The sequence below is a fragment of the Seriola lalandi genome, unplaced genomic scaffold (assembly GCF_002814215.2).
Source record: "Seriola lalandi dorsalis isolate HSWRI2012SDOR001 ecotype SW California unplaced genomic scaffold, Sedor1 jcf7180002054655, whole genome shotgun sequence".
Lineage (NCBI taxonomy): Eukaryota > Metazoa > Chordata > Actinopteri > Carangiformes > Carangidae > Seriola > Seriola lalandi.
The window spans coordinates 461,310-474,978 of record NW_019525208.1 but is presented as its reverse complement, the minus strand read 5'-3'; the positions used below and the strand labels follow the sequence as shown (position 1 = coordinate 474,978).

The following is a 13,669-nucleotide window of genomic DNA, read 5'->3' as shown; positions in this document are numbered from 1 at the left end:
AAAACAGAACCAAGGAACTACAAAAACTACAAAAACTACGGAACCAAGGAACTACAAAAACTACAAAAACTACAGAACCAAGGAACTACAAAAACTACAAGAAACTACAAAAACTACAGAACCAAGGAACTACAAAAACTACAGAACCAAGGAACTACAAAAACTACAAAAACTACAGAACCAAGGAACTACAAAAACTACAGAACCAAGGGACTACAAAAACTACAAGAAACTACAAAAACTACGGAACCAAGGAACTACAAAAACTACAAAAACTACAGAACCAAGGAACTACAAAAACTACAGAACCAAGGAACTACAAAAACTACAAGAAACTACAAAAACTACAGAACCAAGAAACTACAAAAACTACAGAACCAAGGGACTACAAAAACTACAAAAACTACAAAAACTACAAGAAACTACAAAAACTACAAGAAACTACAAAAACGACAAGGAACTACAAAAACTACAAAAACTACAGAACCAAGGAACTACAAAAACTACAAAAACTACAAAAACTACAGAACCAAGGAACTACAAAAACTACAAAAACTACAGAACCAAGGAACTACAAAAACTACAAAAACTGCAGGCCTGCAGAAGCAAAGAAAGGACGGGCACAGAGCTGTGGAAAGAGAAGCAGTGTGGAAGCAGAAGGAGCTGATGAAGCAGCAGCGTGTCTTGATGGCGTCAGACTGTGGTACAGAAGTGTTGGTACACTGAGGAGGTAGAGGAGTCTCAGGTGCAGGAGGAATCACTTTAACTCCTCTCTCCTCTCACACTCCTCTTGTCATTCCGCTCAGTGTTTTTGCCTTTGGCTGATTTTTCAGAGCGAAGCCTCGGGATCAGATCCTGAAGCTGCTTTAAGCTGCACAGAGGAAGAGAGAGGGAATCTGGGAAAACACTGGGATCTGCTGCTCGTCACTTCGCCCTCAGCTGCACCTCCTCTCTGTGGCGTGAGGAAAGGGAGGGAACGTTCACAGCCCGCCTGACTTTTAATGAAAGAAAGCTTCACCATCATGGATATAACGCTGCACCACCGCCACACAACTCCTGCTCTCTGATTGGCTGTCAGGTGTCCGTCATAATCATTCACCTGTCCACCTGAGACCCTAGATCATACTCGTACTGATACTGATGTCACATGACCACTTAACGAGCCCTGGAACCTCCTTAAGAACCTCTGGAACCGGGGAATACCGGAACTGTCTTCAAAACCTCTGGAATCTCTTCAGCTTCCTTCAGAACCACTGGAACAATCAAGGACCTCTGGAACCTCCTCTGGAACCTGCTCACGCCTCCTGGAGGCTGCCAGAACCAAGGATTATTACAATCTGCTTAAGAAACCCCTGAAACCTGCTCAAGGAGAACCAAGACCTCCTCAAGGACCTCTGGAACCTCCTCTGGAACCTGCTCACGCCTCCTGGAGGCTGCCAGAACAAATATTCTCTCAGGAAAATGATTCAGTCTGTTCTGTTTGCAGGGTCATTAAGAGTGTTTATGTGGACAGACTGGAGGCCTGGATTCCTCCTGGATTCCTCCTGGATTCCACCTGGATTCCTCCTGGATTCCTCCTTGATTCCTCCAGGATTCCTCCTGGATTCCTCCTGGATTTCTCCAGGATTCCTCCAGGATTCCTCCTGGATTCCTCCTTGATTCCTCCAGGGTTCCTCCTGGATTTCTCCTGGATTCCTCCTTGATTCCACCTGGATTCCTTCTGGATTCCTCCTTGATTCCTCCTGGATTCCTCCTTGATTCCTCTTGGATTCCTCCTGGAAACCTCCAGGATTCCTCCAGGATTCCTCCTGGATTCCTCCTGGATTTCTCCAGGATTCCTCCAGGATTCCTCCTGGAAACCTCCAGGATTCCTCCAGGATTCCTCCTGGATTCCTCCTGAATTTCTCCAGGAGGTTTCCAGGATTCCTCCTGGAAACCTCCTGGATTCCTCCTGGATTTCGCCTTGATTCCTCCTGGCCTCAGTCGGATGGAGCAGGATGTTTGCTCCTCAGTGTGTTTCAGTGTAAACTCCTGAAGGAAATGACATCATGATGCTTCTCCTCTCCTCCTGAATTATCCACAGCTCGCCTGTTCAGTGTTTTAAACCTCGGCTCATTTCAATTTCATGAACACAACACGCTGCTGGCACAATGAGCGCGCTCTGGAAACGCACACTGATGCGTCCCCGCTCTTAAAATATGGATGTGTAAATCAGACGAACCGGCGATGTGCGTGCACAATATGGCCGCCGCTCTGGCAGGAGGAGCGGGGGGGAAGAAGAAGAGGGAGACTTGGGAGAATTACAAAAAACTGAACGACGTTAGGATGCAGCCACCTGTCGGGGTTCAGCCTCGCGGTGCCTTCAGGGACGCACAGTTTTGTTGTTTCCCTATCAATCAAGCTGGAGTCAGATGTTCATGTTTCCTCATTCGATTTGTGGAATCTGTCTGCTGAAGGCGGCAAGCCGAGGATCCTGGGATTTAAAGGAGCAGAACACCAGTTTTCATATTGTATTTTTCATCGGTGTGAATGAGGCTGGTCCCAGTTCAGTTCAGATTGTTTTAACTGTTGGATTATTTACTGCTGCCATGTTACACCCTCCTCAAACTGAGCTCAGTGTCTCATTAAACTGTTATATTAACATATTTTCATGCTGCAGTAAAAGTGTTGAATGCACATTAGTCTGGATCCTGTTTGGAACATTTACATGGAACCGCCTGGTTATTCATTTCCCTGTTTACGTGTGTCAGTGTTAAACACCTGAGAGTGAACACAGTTTGGTGTCTGGCCGTCCAGATTCATTATTGTCATCACTGCGGAGCGACGACACATCCACGACCTCCTTTACCAAGTCAGACTTTTATAATCGGCGCTGACGACGTACTTCTCAAATCCAGGATGATCCAGTTTCTCAAACCTGGATTCTTTTAACTGATTTATCTTTTTAAAATGTTCATCCCACATTTTACATCTGGATTTTCTTACTTAATTACAAATATATATTGTAAAAGTCTTTTTCCTAATTTCCATATTTTTCTATAAATCTCACATACAACCTTTATTTAATCCCTGAGGTCAAGATGAAAACTTGAAACCTGAAGCTGAGATAATCCATCACAGTCAACATGGTCACATCTGTGAATCTGTTCTGACATGAAAGGAAACTGAAGTCTGGAATTAAAAACTTCTTCATTAATTTGAGTTTTTCTCTGTTCTCTCAGATTTTGGATTTCTCTTTTTTGTTTTAGAAAATCAGAGTCTAGAAAAGAAATTACACAAAATATCTTATAATTCAAATTTTTTGTCGTGTGGGACGTTTTAGAAGCTTCTGTTTACTGCTGCTTTTATTTTTCTCCCATTTCTTTTAGCATGTGTTTATACAGTACAGATGACTTTAATATGAAGCTGATGCCATACGGATGAAAACCTGCCGGTCTGGCCCTTTAGGCTCCTGCAGGCCTTTGCTGCATGTTTCTGAGGAGAACACTCTCTAATGGAGATAACAACGGGCTCTATTCACAACACGCCTCTGAGTGAAAGCAAAGCTCGCAGCTCTTGTCAGTGCTATCTGTAAATGGGATCACAGATTAGCATTGCAAAAGGAGGCGGCGGCGGCGGCCGGACCGTCCATTGTCAGCATCCGTCTCATCCCTCCCCTGCTTCGCCCCGCCGTCAGAAGAGGCGGCGTCTCCAACAAAGACGAGAGCGAGAAGAAGGAAGTGGTGAGGAAGTGGTGTTAAACAGAAAGCCTGAACACGCTCGCCTCTTTCACGGCCCGATGCTATGACATTTACTTATCGCACTAAACAGCTTCAATCTGACCTTTCTGCTACTTTGAATGACATCTGGATATTCTGACGGAATAATCGGGGACAGTAAAAGCACTGATCAAGAGACAGATAGGGAGTCATCGGACGGTACATGTGGACGGCAGACAATGAGTCTGAAGGACAAGCAGAGGAGGATGGGACCGACACACCGGGGAAAATGTTTACTTCACTTCCAGCATGTAGCAAGAGTTCACAGTCAATAACACGCCTGATCCTGTTGGTATCAACGGGACTGGAGTCTAAAGACCTTAAACCTTCCATTAAAGCTCTTTCTCTATCCCACAGAGCGTCGGGTTAAACAGAACCAACTCGTGCTGTTGGTCCAAAAGTTTCCAGAGGTCAGAGCTGTCAGGGTCAGTGTGTAGGAAACAGGAAATGGAGAGTATTTCCATTGGAAGTGATCAGGAGACGTGTGTTTGGACTTAAAAGCTCCATGTAAAACAACCACAGCAAGAGGCTTCAGATGATTCACACACTTCCAAATTATGTAATCAATAAGATATTGGATATTAGGTTCAGCTTTGTGATCAGTAGATACAAACTCTCACGGGACGGTGCTCTTATTCTCATATATTCTCATATCATCATTATCTAGTAATAAGATCTGGATCTAATGGTAAAGAGCTTGTAATTATTATTATTAATTGTTATATCATCAACAATAAGTTTTTTCCTCAGTGTGCTTCTGTACAAATCAACAACTATGAGTCCAAACACAGCAAGAATCATCCCTCCTGAAATTATAACAAAGTCTTCATCTTGAGAAAGAGAAAACAACAACAGCAGCCGGACACAGTTTCATTCATCATCATGAAATACTCCAGATTCTTCTCTGTCAGACCAGTGTTAATCAACCAGGATCGCTCCTCGTGTTATTTGTCCTCGTGTTATTTGTCCTTGTGTTATTTGTCCTTATGTTATCTGTCCTTGTGTTATCTGTCCTTGTGTTATTTGTCCTCGTGTTATTTGTCCTCGTGTTATTTGTCCTCGTGTTATTTGTCCTTGTGTTATCTGTCCTCGTGTTATCTGTCCTTGTGTTATTTGTCCTCGTGTTATCTGTCCTTGGGTTATTTGTCCTCGTGTTATCTGTCCTTGGGTTATTTGTCCTTGTGTTATCTGTCCTTGTGTTATTTGTCCTTGTGTTATTTGTCCTTGTGTTATTTGTCCTTGTGTTATCTGTCCTTGTGTTATCTGTCCTTGTGTTATTTGTCCTTGTGTTATTTGTCCTTGTGTTATCTGTCGGTCTTACCCGTGTAGACGAAGCGTCCCGGAGCTCCTTTGCAGAACTGTTTGGACTTGTAGGACAGCGTGACTTCCACGACCCCGGGGATGTGACGAGGGGGAGTCTGGACCCGGATGGCGTGAGGGGTGATGAGCTGGATGATGAAACATAAACACAAACACAAACAATCGGGGTCAGAACAGTCGAGTATTTTGTTGTATTTTGGTTGTAGAACTATATGAAAGATGAAACATGACGCACATTTAAAGAGCAACTTTAATCTTGTGGTCGTCACTGAACTGATGTGGGATCTAAACACGTCTGTATACACAGTGCAGTGACATCTGAGAGCAACTTTATTTATCATTGTTCCAATGGCAAACTACTGATTTATAAGTACGAGCCTCCTAGGTTTCCATGACAACGGAAACAGAAAAGAATTAGGGGAAACAACAGTCCATTGATGGGAAAGTTGGTTAATGATACCTAACGCTGTGTCGTTATATTTCACAATCTTGTAACGTTTACCATCAGGCAGAAATAAATCTAGCAGCACATGAAATGATCACTATGGATCTGGTATGGTGATTCTTAGTGGGCTGTGTTGTTCTGGATGAAGGGATCCCTTCAGGTTTTGAAATATTATACTGTAAACAGCAGGAAACACTTTTATGAGCAATGGAGGAAGTGATTTGTGATGAAACCCGTAATTTGTTCTCCATTTCTGTCAGTGCGAGTCGGACGCCACATGTGGTTAGAGCAGAAATGAAAACTGGTCTCAGCAGATATTTCAGTGTTGAACTGACGCTGCAGTGATGTGCCTGGTGCCTGTTGCATGCATCATTTGATTTAACTTGAAAGTCTGTAGGAAGGCAGCTCAACAGATGATTTAAAGCCAAATAACTAAAACAGTGATACTCAACAATGACGAGAGGATGTGTCACCTGACAAAGCTTTGGTGTCAGACAGGAGTCACTGATTTACTTTGTTTGTGAGTGAGAACACCGGGACGTCTTCGGTTCAGACCGACATGTTGTTTTAATGGTTTGCATGTTCGTTATCTGCTTTTTTAATTGTCTGATCTATTATTGATGGTTCTATAACGACTCTCAAAACCTTTCTTAATTTTCATAAGCGAAGATCAGAACCGAGAACAGTGTGAAATGTCTGTCGCTCCACAGTCAGTGTGCAGAACTCGTACTGGTGCTGATTTGGCACCTGTTATTTAACAGTGCAGTAAAAACCTGCAGCACCAGATTTCTCTCTCTATAAAAACTTTCCCTTCCTCCGATCTGGGTCAGTGTGCAGGGGGATGCTGGGCGTTGGAGTCCGTCTGCTCTCCACCAGACGACACTGATCAAAGTGCGGAGCGTGTGATGTGAAGCAAACAGCGTGTGGAGGTATATCTGTCTGTCTCACGCCTCCTTCCCTCCTTCCCTCCTTCCCTCCTTCCCCGCCAGGTGTTCTGCTCTTCTGGACCCGCTTCAATATTTCATGATGCACCGTATGCGCCGCTTCTCCTGCAGCTCTACACGCACTAAATCTACATATTTTTGGGGACATGCAGAACGGCTGCAGATACAGATGCAGGTGTGTGTGATGATGAATGTGTGTGTGGATGAAGAAGATGGAGAACATGGTGTTTGCAGCTGCTTTCAGAAACCCCCCCGATCAGGTGATCACAGACAGAAGCTCCGATCAGTTATTGATTAAATCTGATAAACTCACTGTCATCATTAAGAGAGAGCAAATGAAAAAGAGAAGTGAAGCACTTTAAAGTGTTGGTGTGTAGACATGGTCACAGGTAAATATGACACCTGTTCTCTCCAAACTACAAACAATTACTTAATCAATTCTCCAGTCTACAGAAAGTTTACTGAGTCATTTATGCAGCTAAAATGATCAATATTCCCTTATTCTCACAAAATAAGCAGCAGGTTAATCAATAATAGATTCAAAATGAGAAATTCTATCTATTTCTTTGAAGTATTATTATAAATAGAGGATTTCTAAGTACAATTTCTTCTATTTCCAAAAAAAAAAAGCCGAATTTCAAATGTTGTAGCTGATTGAGGTGAAACTATCAGTCATGTTTTATTGAGCTGAAAAGTATTTTTATTATCAGTTTGTTTAGTCTGTAAAATGTCAAAACTATTAACAGATTTCCATCATAATGACCAAAATGACTTATTTAGCCAAAAAACTCAAAACAGGAAAAAAAAGGAAATTCATATTAAAGGAACTCTAACCGGCACATATAACTATCTATCTATATATCTACATATAGATAGATATATATATCTATCTATATATACATCTATATATATATAGATATATATATAGATGTATATATATCTATATATATCTATAGATATATATATCTATATATATATCTATAGATATATATATCTATAGATATATCTATAGATATATATATAGATATATATATATAGATATATATATCTATATATATATATAGATATATATATTCCAAAACCACATCTGGCATCTGTTAGTTGACCTTGAATTTTTGTAAGAAATAAAGATGAATTTTGTGCTCACCTCGCTCCAGACCAGCATGGTGCCGAAGACGACCTGCAGGCCGTCGAAGAAGTTGTCCCCTATGAGGATGACTGTGGCTCCGCCGGTCGTCCAGCCCTCGCTCGGACTGATGGCTTTGATGCAGGGCGTGGCTGCTTCGGAAACACAGGCGACACGAAGGAAACATGAGACCGTTAGAAACTCAGACAAAAATAAATCACAAAAACATCGACTCTTCTAATCCTGTGAAACAGTTTGGTTCAGGTCAGCTAACGGTTAAACACAGAAGCTAAAAATACAGCTGCATCTTTCAATTTAGAAGAAGGTGTGTTGATATTACAGTTCAATTACAGCTTAAAAAAGTTTAGTTACAGAGTTTCATTGAGATTCACACTCAGTTCAGTTTTAAACAGTTTGTTTAAGATTAGCTTCACATTTTTGTTCCTGTTGAATAAATTAAACTTTTATACTTTGTCTGACAAATTTTCTACCTAAGTTTTCTCTAATTTTGAAGCTCGAGAGGAGGAGTGAATTAAAAGATTAAGAAAGATTATATTTTATATATATATATATATATATACACAGTAGTTAACTTGGGGTGCTACTTTGACCCTGACTGTGACCTCTGACCTCCAACCAGACTGTTTACCCTAAACAAGATTTAACAGTTTCAGAATAAGACGTCACATGTTTAACTAAACAGCAGAAGTTACAGAGAGCTTCGGTCAGAGCTCCCTCCACACAGAACAGATCCAGCAGCAGCCTGTTAGTCCACCTTTACACATGCTAAATGATTGGTTTTTCCAATGCCACAGAGATCAATAAGGGGCTCCACATAAACAGCGTCTCCGTGATGACTAGACTGTTGTCCGACAGAGTCGAGTCGATTCAGACAGCGGACCGCGAGCTGCGAGGAAACAAGACGAGGCTCCGCCGGTTTACAACCTCTTCCCGGACCGCGAGCTGTTTTATTGGGGGGATGATTTGATATTCCAGTCAGAGCTCTGAGTTTCCTTTTGTTTACTACGTGAGCTGATCCATAAAGCTGTGTTTAGACTCTATTAAACATCCCAGTTACAATTTTCACCACTATTAGCAGAGTAATGACCTTCTACCACGAGTTACTGGCAGCACAAGCCCATGAAAAGGTAAATGTGGAGAGTAACTTTTATAAGGAGAATACACACACTTAAACATCTTATTTGATTTAGATTTTTATTCATTTTGGGGACACGGACAAAACCTTTTTTCCCACCCGGGAGTTTCTACCATTTTCTATCTCAACAAATAGTTTCTGGTTTGTGGAAATGTGCAGCAGTGAGCAGTGTGTAGTTCCTGGTGCACCTCAATCATTTCAGGAGAGCAGCAGTAGGCGTGCTGGACACTCTGAGCTCTGAGCTCATTGGTTCTTACTGAAGACGTGAATCTTCAGGTATGTTTTTTAAAAAGTCTCAGTAATTTCCTAAAACAGCGGCTCACTGTAGCTTTTAATCAAACAAACAGGAAATAGTGAATTTGTGGGGCCTATTTTCAGTGGCGGATTAATCCAAATACTTCAGTGTTGATGGACATGGACAGTCATGGTGCTGTGAGGTCACAGCATCAGACGGTCACAGCATCAGTTTGTGAAAGTCACTCAGAGTTTGCAGATGAAAGGAAAGACTCGTCCTCCCCGAACCCTGCAGCTGCTGCGGAGGGTCGAGGCTTTTCCCGCTCTGAGGAGTCGATTGTCATATCCTTATTAATTTCTCCTTTTGTCACAGCAGTAAACAAACAGTCCGGTGGGTCTGAGGAGGGGGCGATTGTGACTTTCCAATTATATGAATAGAGCACAAAGGCTGGGAGCAGGCGGTGGAAAGTTTTATCAAGGAGACGGGGGGGTTGAGGGTTGGTGACAAAGGCGGGAGCAGATGTTGGAGCTTTTTATCGCCTCTGAAAACATCCCAGTCTGGAGGAGTTGAAAGGCCCCGAGCTTCCTCTGCGGGCCGAGATACAGGGCCGTCTGGTAAACAACGAGCCCCTTTTGGCCCCTGCAGGACACCGTACAGTACGGCTGGCGCCCTCTGAGCGCAGACGCCTCTGTACATGAATGTTTAAGTGCTGATTTGATGAAGGTTCCTCAGTGTCTCAGAGCTTTTTCCTAGGTGAGAAACAAGAACATCTCAGCTTGATGAATGACATATCCGTGTCAAGTAGCGTTTGTTTTGTCCCTTCAGACATGCCAGACAGGTGGGGTGAGCCACGCAGGACAACACAGTAAGTATGAAAAAGTTTGGGCAATCACTGGAGGTCAGCTAACTCTGCTTTTTCTTTGATCAACAACTTCATCCTGTCCTATATGCCCCCGGTGTGATAAACACCACCCATCTGGTGCTGCAAGTAGGTTAAACCAAACGAGACAATTACATCACTGGCTCCTGGAAAAGCCTCAAAACTTTAGAACATGTTGAGGGAAACTGCAGAGGTAGTCATCTGGGAGGTGAAAGATGGAGGACACAGCAGATTGTTGAAGTCTTAACTGGTGGCAAATTGTTTTAGGGTTTGTTTTACCCTTTTGTATGTCCCAGAGGGGTGGAGATTGTCCAAGAGGACATAATGATGAGTGACTGGAAGTTCAGACAAAAGCGTATGACAGTGAAAGTTGATTTACTTTGCTAAGATTTGTCACTAAGATTTTATTGGATGACCTGATATCATAGGTCCCACCCGTCTGGTGTTCCAAGTAGGTTAAAACAAGCAAAGAAGTTACACCACCTCTCCTGAAAAGCCTCAAACTTTAAAACGAGTCAACAGAGACAGCAGAGCAAGGACACAGTGGCTTTCTGATGTCTGACTGGGGGGATATTGTTTTAGGGTTTGTTTTGCTCTACTGTAAGTCCCAGAAGGGTGGAGCTTAAGGGAACCGAGTGACAAGTGTCTGGAGAATAGTGCAAGAACCTCAAAGTTAATGTAGTCTACTTTTCTGTTACTTCTTGATACGGTAAGCCCCGCCCGTCTGGCGTTCCAAGTGGCATAAAACAAGCGAAGCAGTGACACCATTGCTCCTGGAAAAGCCTCAAAGTTTTAATGGAGCCGAGGGAAACTTCACAGTTACGTGGTTTGGTGGCTGGTTGATATCAGATTGGTGTCAAATAATCTCAAGGTTTGTTTTAACTTTCTGGACGTGCCAGGTGGGTGGAGTTAACCAAACAGTTTGAGACAGACACACAATGCAGTACTTTCACTGACATCTCCCCTGAGCCTTTATATGATAAACTCCACCCAGCTGGTGTTCCAAGTAGGACGAAACAAACAAAGCACTTTTGAATACACCTAAAACTTTAAAGTGAGTTGAGGGGAAACTGCAGGAAGCCAGAGAGGGAGACATATTGATCTGTTCATACTTGGTGTCAAATAGTTTTAGCTATATTAAGTATATTGTGAGTTTGTTTCACTCTGCTGTACGTGCCAGGTGGGTGGTGCTTTCCACACAGGACACAACAGTGAGAGCCAGGAGGTTTAACTGAAGTATATGTTAATGTTAAAGTCCACTTCTGATTCTGTCTGAGAAACCTGGTGCTAGTAAGGATAAACTCCACCTTCCTGGCACACCAAGTCAACCGAATCAAGTGAGAGACTTATGTCATCGCTCCTGGAAGCTCCACGGTGAGGTGGGGGGAGGGTTTATTAGAGCGGGGACAGGGCAAAGTGGTATTAAAGTTTACAACTTCAGAGGAAATGTTACTGCTGGTTCCAGCTCTCAGAGTCGAGTTTCAGCGTGTGAAGTTTACACACGACTGATGCATTTTATTTGGTCGCTGTGGACGCTGGAAGAAGGGAGCGTTTGTTCGCCGTCACCTCCCAACAGGGCAGGACGTCCAACAGGAACACGGGGCAGGACGGGGGACGGCCTGCAGCTGGAGGACTTCACCGTCTCCATCTGTAAAATCCCTGTAGCTGTGTGAGCTTCAGTGTTTGACTTTGTCTTTTGTCTTGGTCAATGAATCAAACGCTCCAGTTCACACCAGAGCAGCTGTTTAAAATGGAACCAAATCTGATCCAAGTTCGATTTTACAACCTGCAGGAGGTTTTCTCTAAATGTCACACGGTTCTTTAAAGGCTCGTTCCACTGGTTCTACATGTGAAGCTCATCGGTCTGTCCTCATCAGTCCTCTGTGGATCAGCAGGGACGCTCTGATGAAAGACAGGTGCATTATGGGAGATGGGGTTTTTGGAGGCCAGCTGCTCAGTCACTATTTCTGCTGCTTTATTCACCCTGTACATCAACAAATGAAACCTACAGCTCCACGCTCTCATGGTCAAACACCCGCCCCCACTGAGGGAGGGGTCGCCGCTCATCAGCTGACACACAGCTGGACGTTAGAGGGACGACAGAAAACAGCAGGATGTTTCCACTGTGTGTTTTTGTCTCTGAGCGACGTCTTACCTTCAGAGGGGTCCAGGCGTCGGGCGCGGCGGCCATGTTTGGAGTTGTTGTGCACGAACATGTTGTCTGACACGGCCAGGACGTGACCGTCCACGTTGACTGTAGTGGAAACCACCACCTGTACACAAACACCTGAGTCACTCACAGCCGCTTCGTGTGTGTGTGAGTGTGTGTGTGTGTGTGTGTGTGTATGTGTGTGTGCGTGTGCGTATGTGTGTGTGTGTGTGTATGTGTGTGTGCGTGTGCGTATGTGTGTGTGTGTGTGTATGTGTGCGTGTGTATGTGTGTGTGTGTGTGTGTGTGTGTGTATGTGTGTGCGTGTGTGTGTGTGCGTGTGTGTGTGTGTGTGCGGGACTCTCACCTGAAACCTCCTCATGTCTCGAGGGTTTCCTGCGTTTTTCAGACAGTTCTGGTTGCACTTGAGGAAGAACTTCAGGAAGAATCTGGAAACAGAGACGGAGACGGATCAGAGCGAGTCCACCACAGACCTTCAGATCCTGGTCCAGGACCAGGGACAGGACCCGGGCTCAGTCTGACAGGACGCTCATTTCACATCAGGGAGACGCTCTCCAAAATAAAAGTCTCTGACTCAGTCACTTCAAGAAACTGAACTGGACTCACTGATCAACTCATCACAGTCCACGTATGTAAAAATAGGTTAAACTGTTGTATAATTATATTCATTATAAATTCATCTTTTCTATCATGACAACTGAGCGAACTCCATGTGCTGAGGAAAACCACACGATGTGGCTGAAAGCTTCAGAAGAAATCTAGTAAGTGGAATTTAAATGATATTTTTCTTCTTCTGATGTTTCCAAAGTGAAACATGAAGTTTGAGGCTCGATGTGTTTTTTCACATTTATAAACAGTTTTAAACTCGAATAAATGTTTATTATTAATTAATAAACAAACTGTTTTGTGTACAAACATTTACTAAAGGTTTTATAACAGTAGATGTGATTTATCATTTATCAATAACATCATTTATCATTATTTGTTTCATGATTCATTTATGTTTGAACAGCAGCTACAAACTTTAATGTGTTTTTACAGTATCAATAAACACTCACTGCAACTAATGATTAATTATTGATTCATCGATTCGTTTGGTTTATAAATGAAATAATGAACATAATTATTTCCAGAGGTGATGTTTTCATATTTGAGACTCAGTTCAGCTCAACATCAGTGATCAATATAGTTTATGGTTTGTTAAGTTAAAGTGTTGGTGGGTGGAGAAGTTAAAGGACACGCCTCCCTCCAGTCACTGTCCCCACATCAGATCACTTCCTGCTTCCTGGCAGGTCACATGACGTCTCTGAGCAGATGACATTATCATTCAGCGGCGGCGTCTTGATAAAGACGCTCGACACTTCCTGCAGACTGATGTCGTCTCATTAGGAGCCGCCTTTTGATTTTCCCTCCTGCACGTCCGCTCTCCTGCTCGCTCGCCGCCCCTTGATTTACGCGGGTTTTTACGGCGGCGGAGGAGTATTGATTGGGAACGGATATCAATGAGGACGGGCGGTAATAACCCGCAGCTTTGGATGAGGACAGTGGGCGATGGGGGGGTCAGAATGGATTGCCACCTTAATGCATTTCCCACTGCCTTGTAATCTGTGCACATCCATCTCTCGGACCATAAGC

At 43.3% G+C, this 13,669-nt stretch overlaps 1 protein-coding gene across 1 annotated transcript in view; it reads right to left on the bottom strand.

Annotated features, from left to right (window-relative positions):
- The window catches only part of LOC111665591 (transcription factor COE3), a 138,388-nt gene that overhangs the window by 42,138 nt on the left and 82,581 nt on the right, over positions 1-13,669 (bottom strand). Inside the window, exons 7-10 of the mRNA XM_087177797.1 lie at positions 12,381-12,462; positions 12,020-12,137; positions 7,615-7,748; positions 5,080-5,206 (exon numbers count right to left, since the gene is read on the bottom strand). Of these exons, the coding sequence (XP_087033923.1) occupies positions 5,080-5,206; positions 7,615-7,748; positions 12,020-12,137; positions 12,381-12,462 (461 nt within the window). The remainder of the gene's footprint in view (positions 1-5,079; positions 5,207-7,614; positions 7,749-12,019; positions 12,138-12,380; positions 12,463-13,669) is intronic.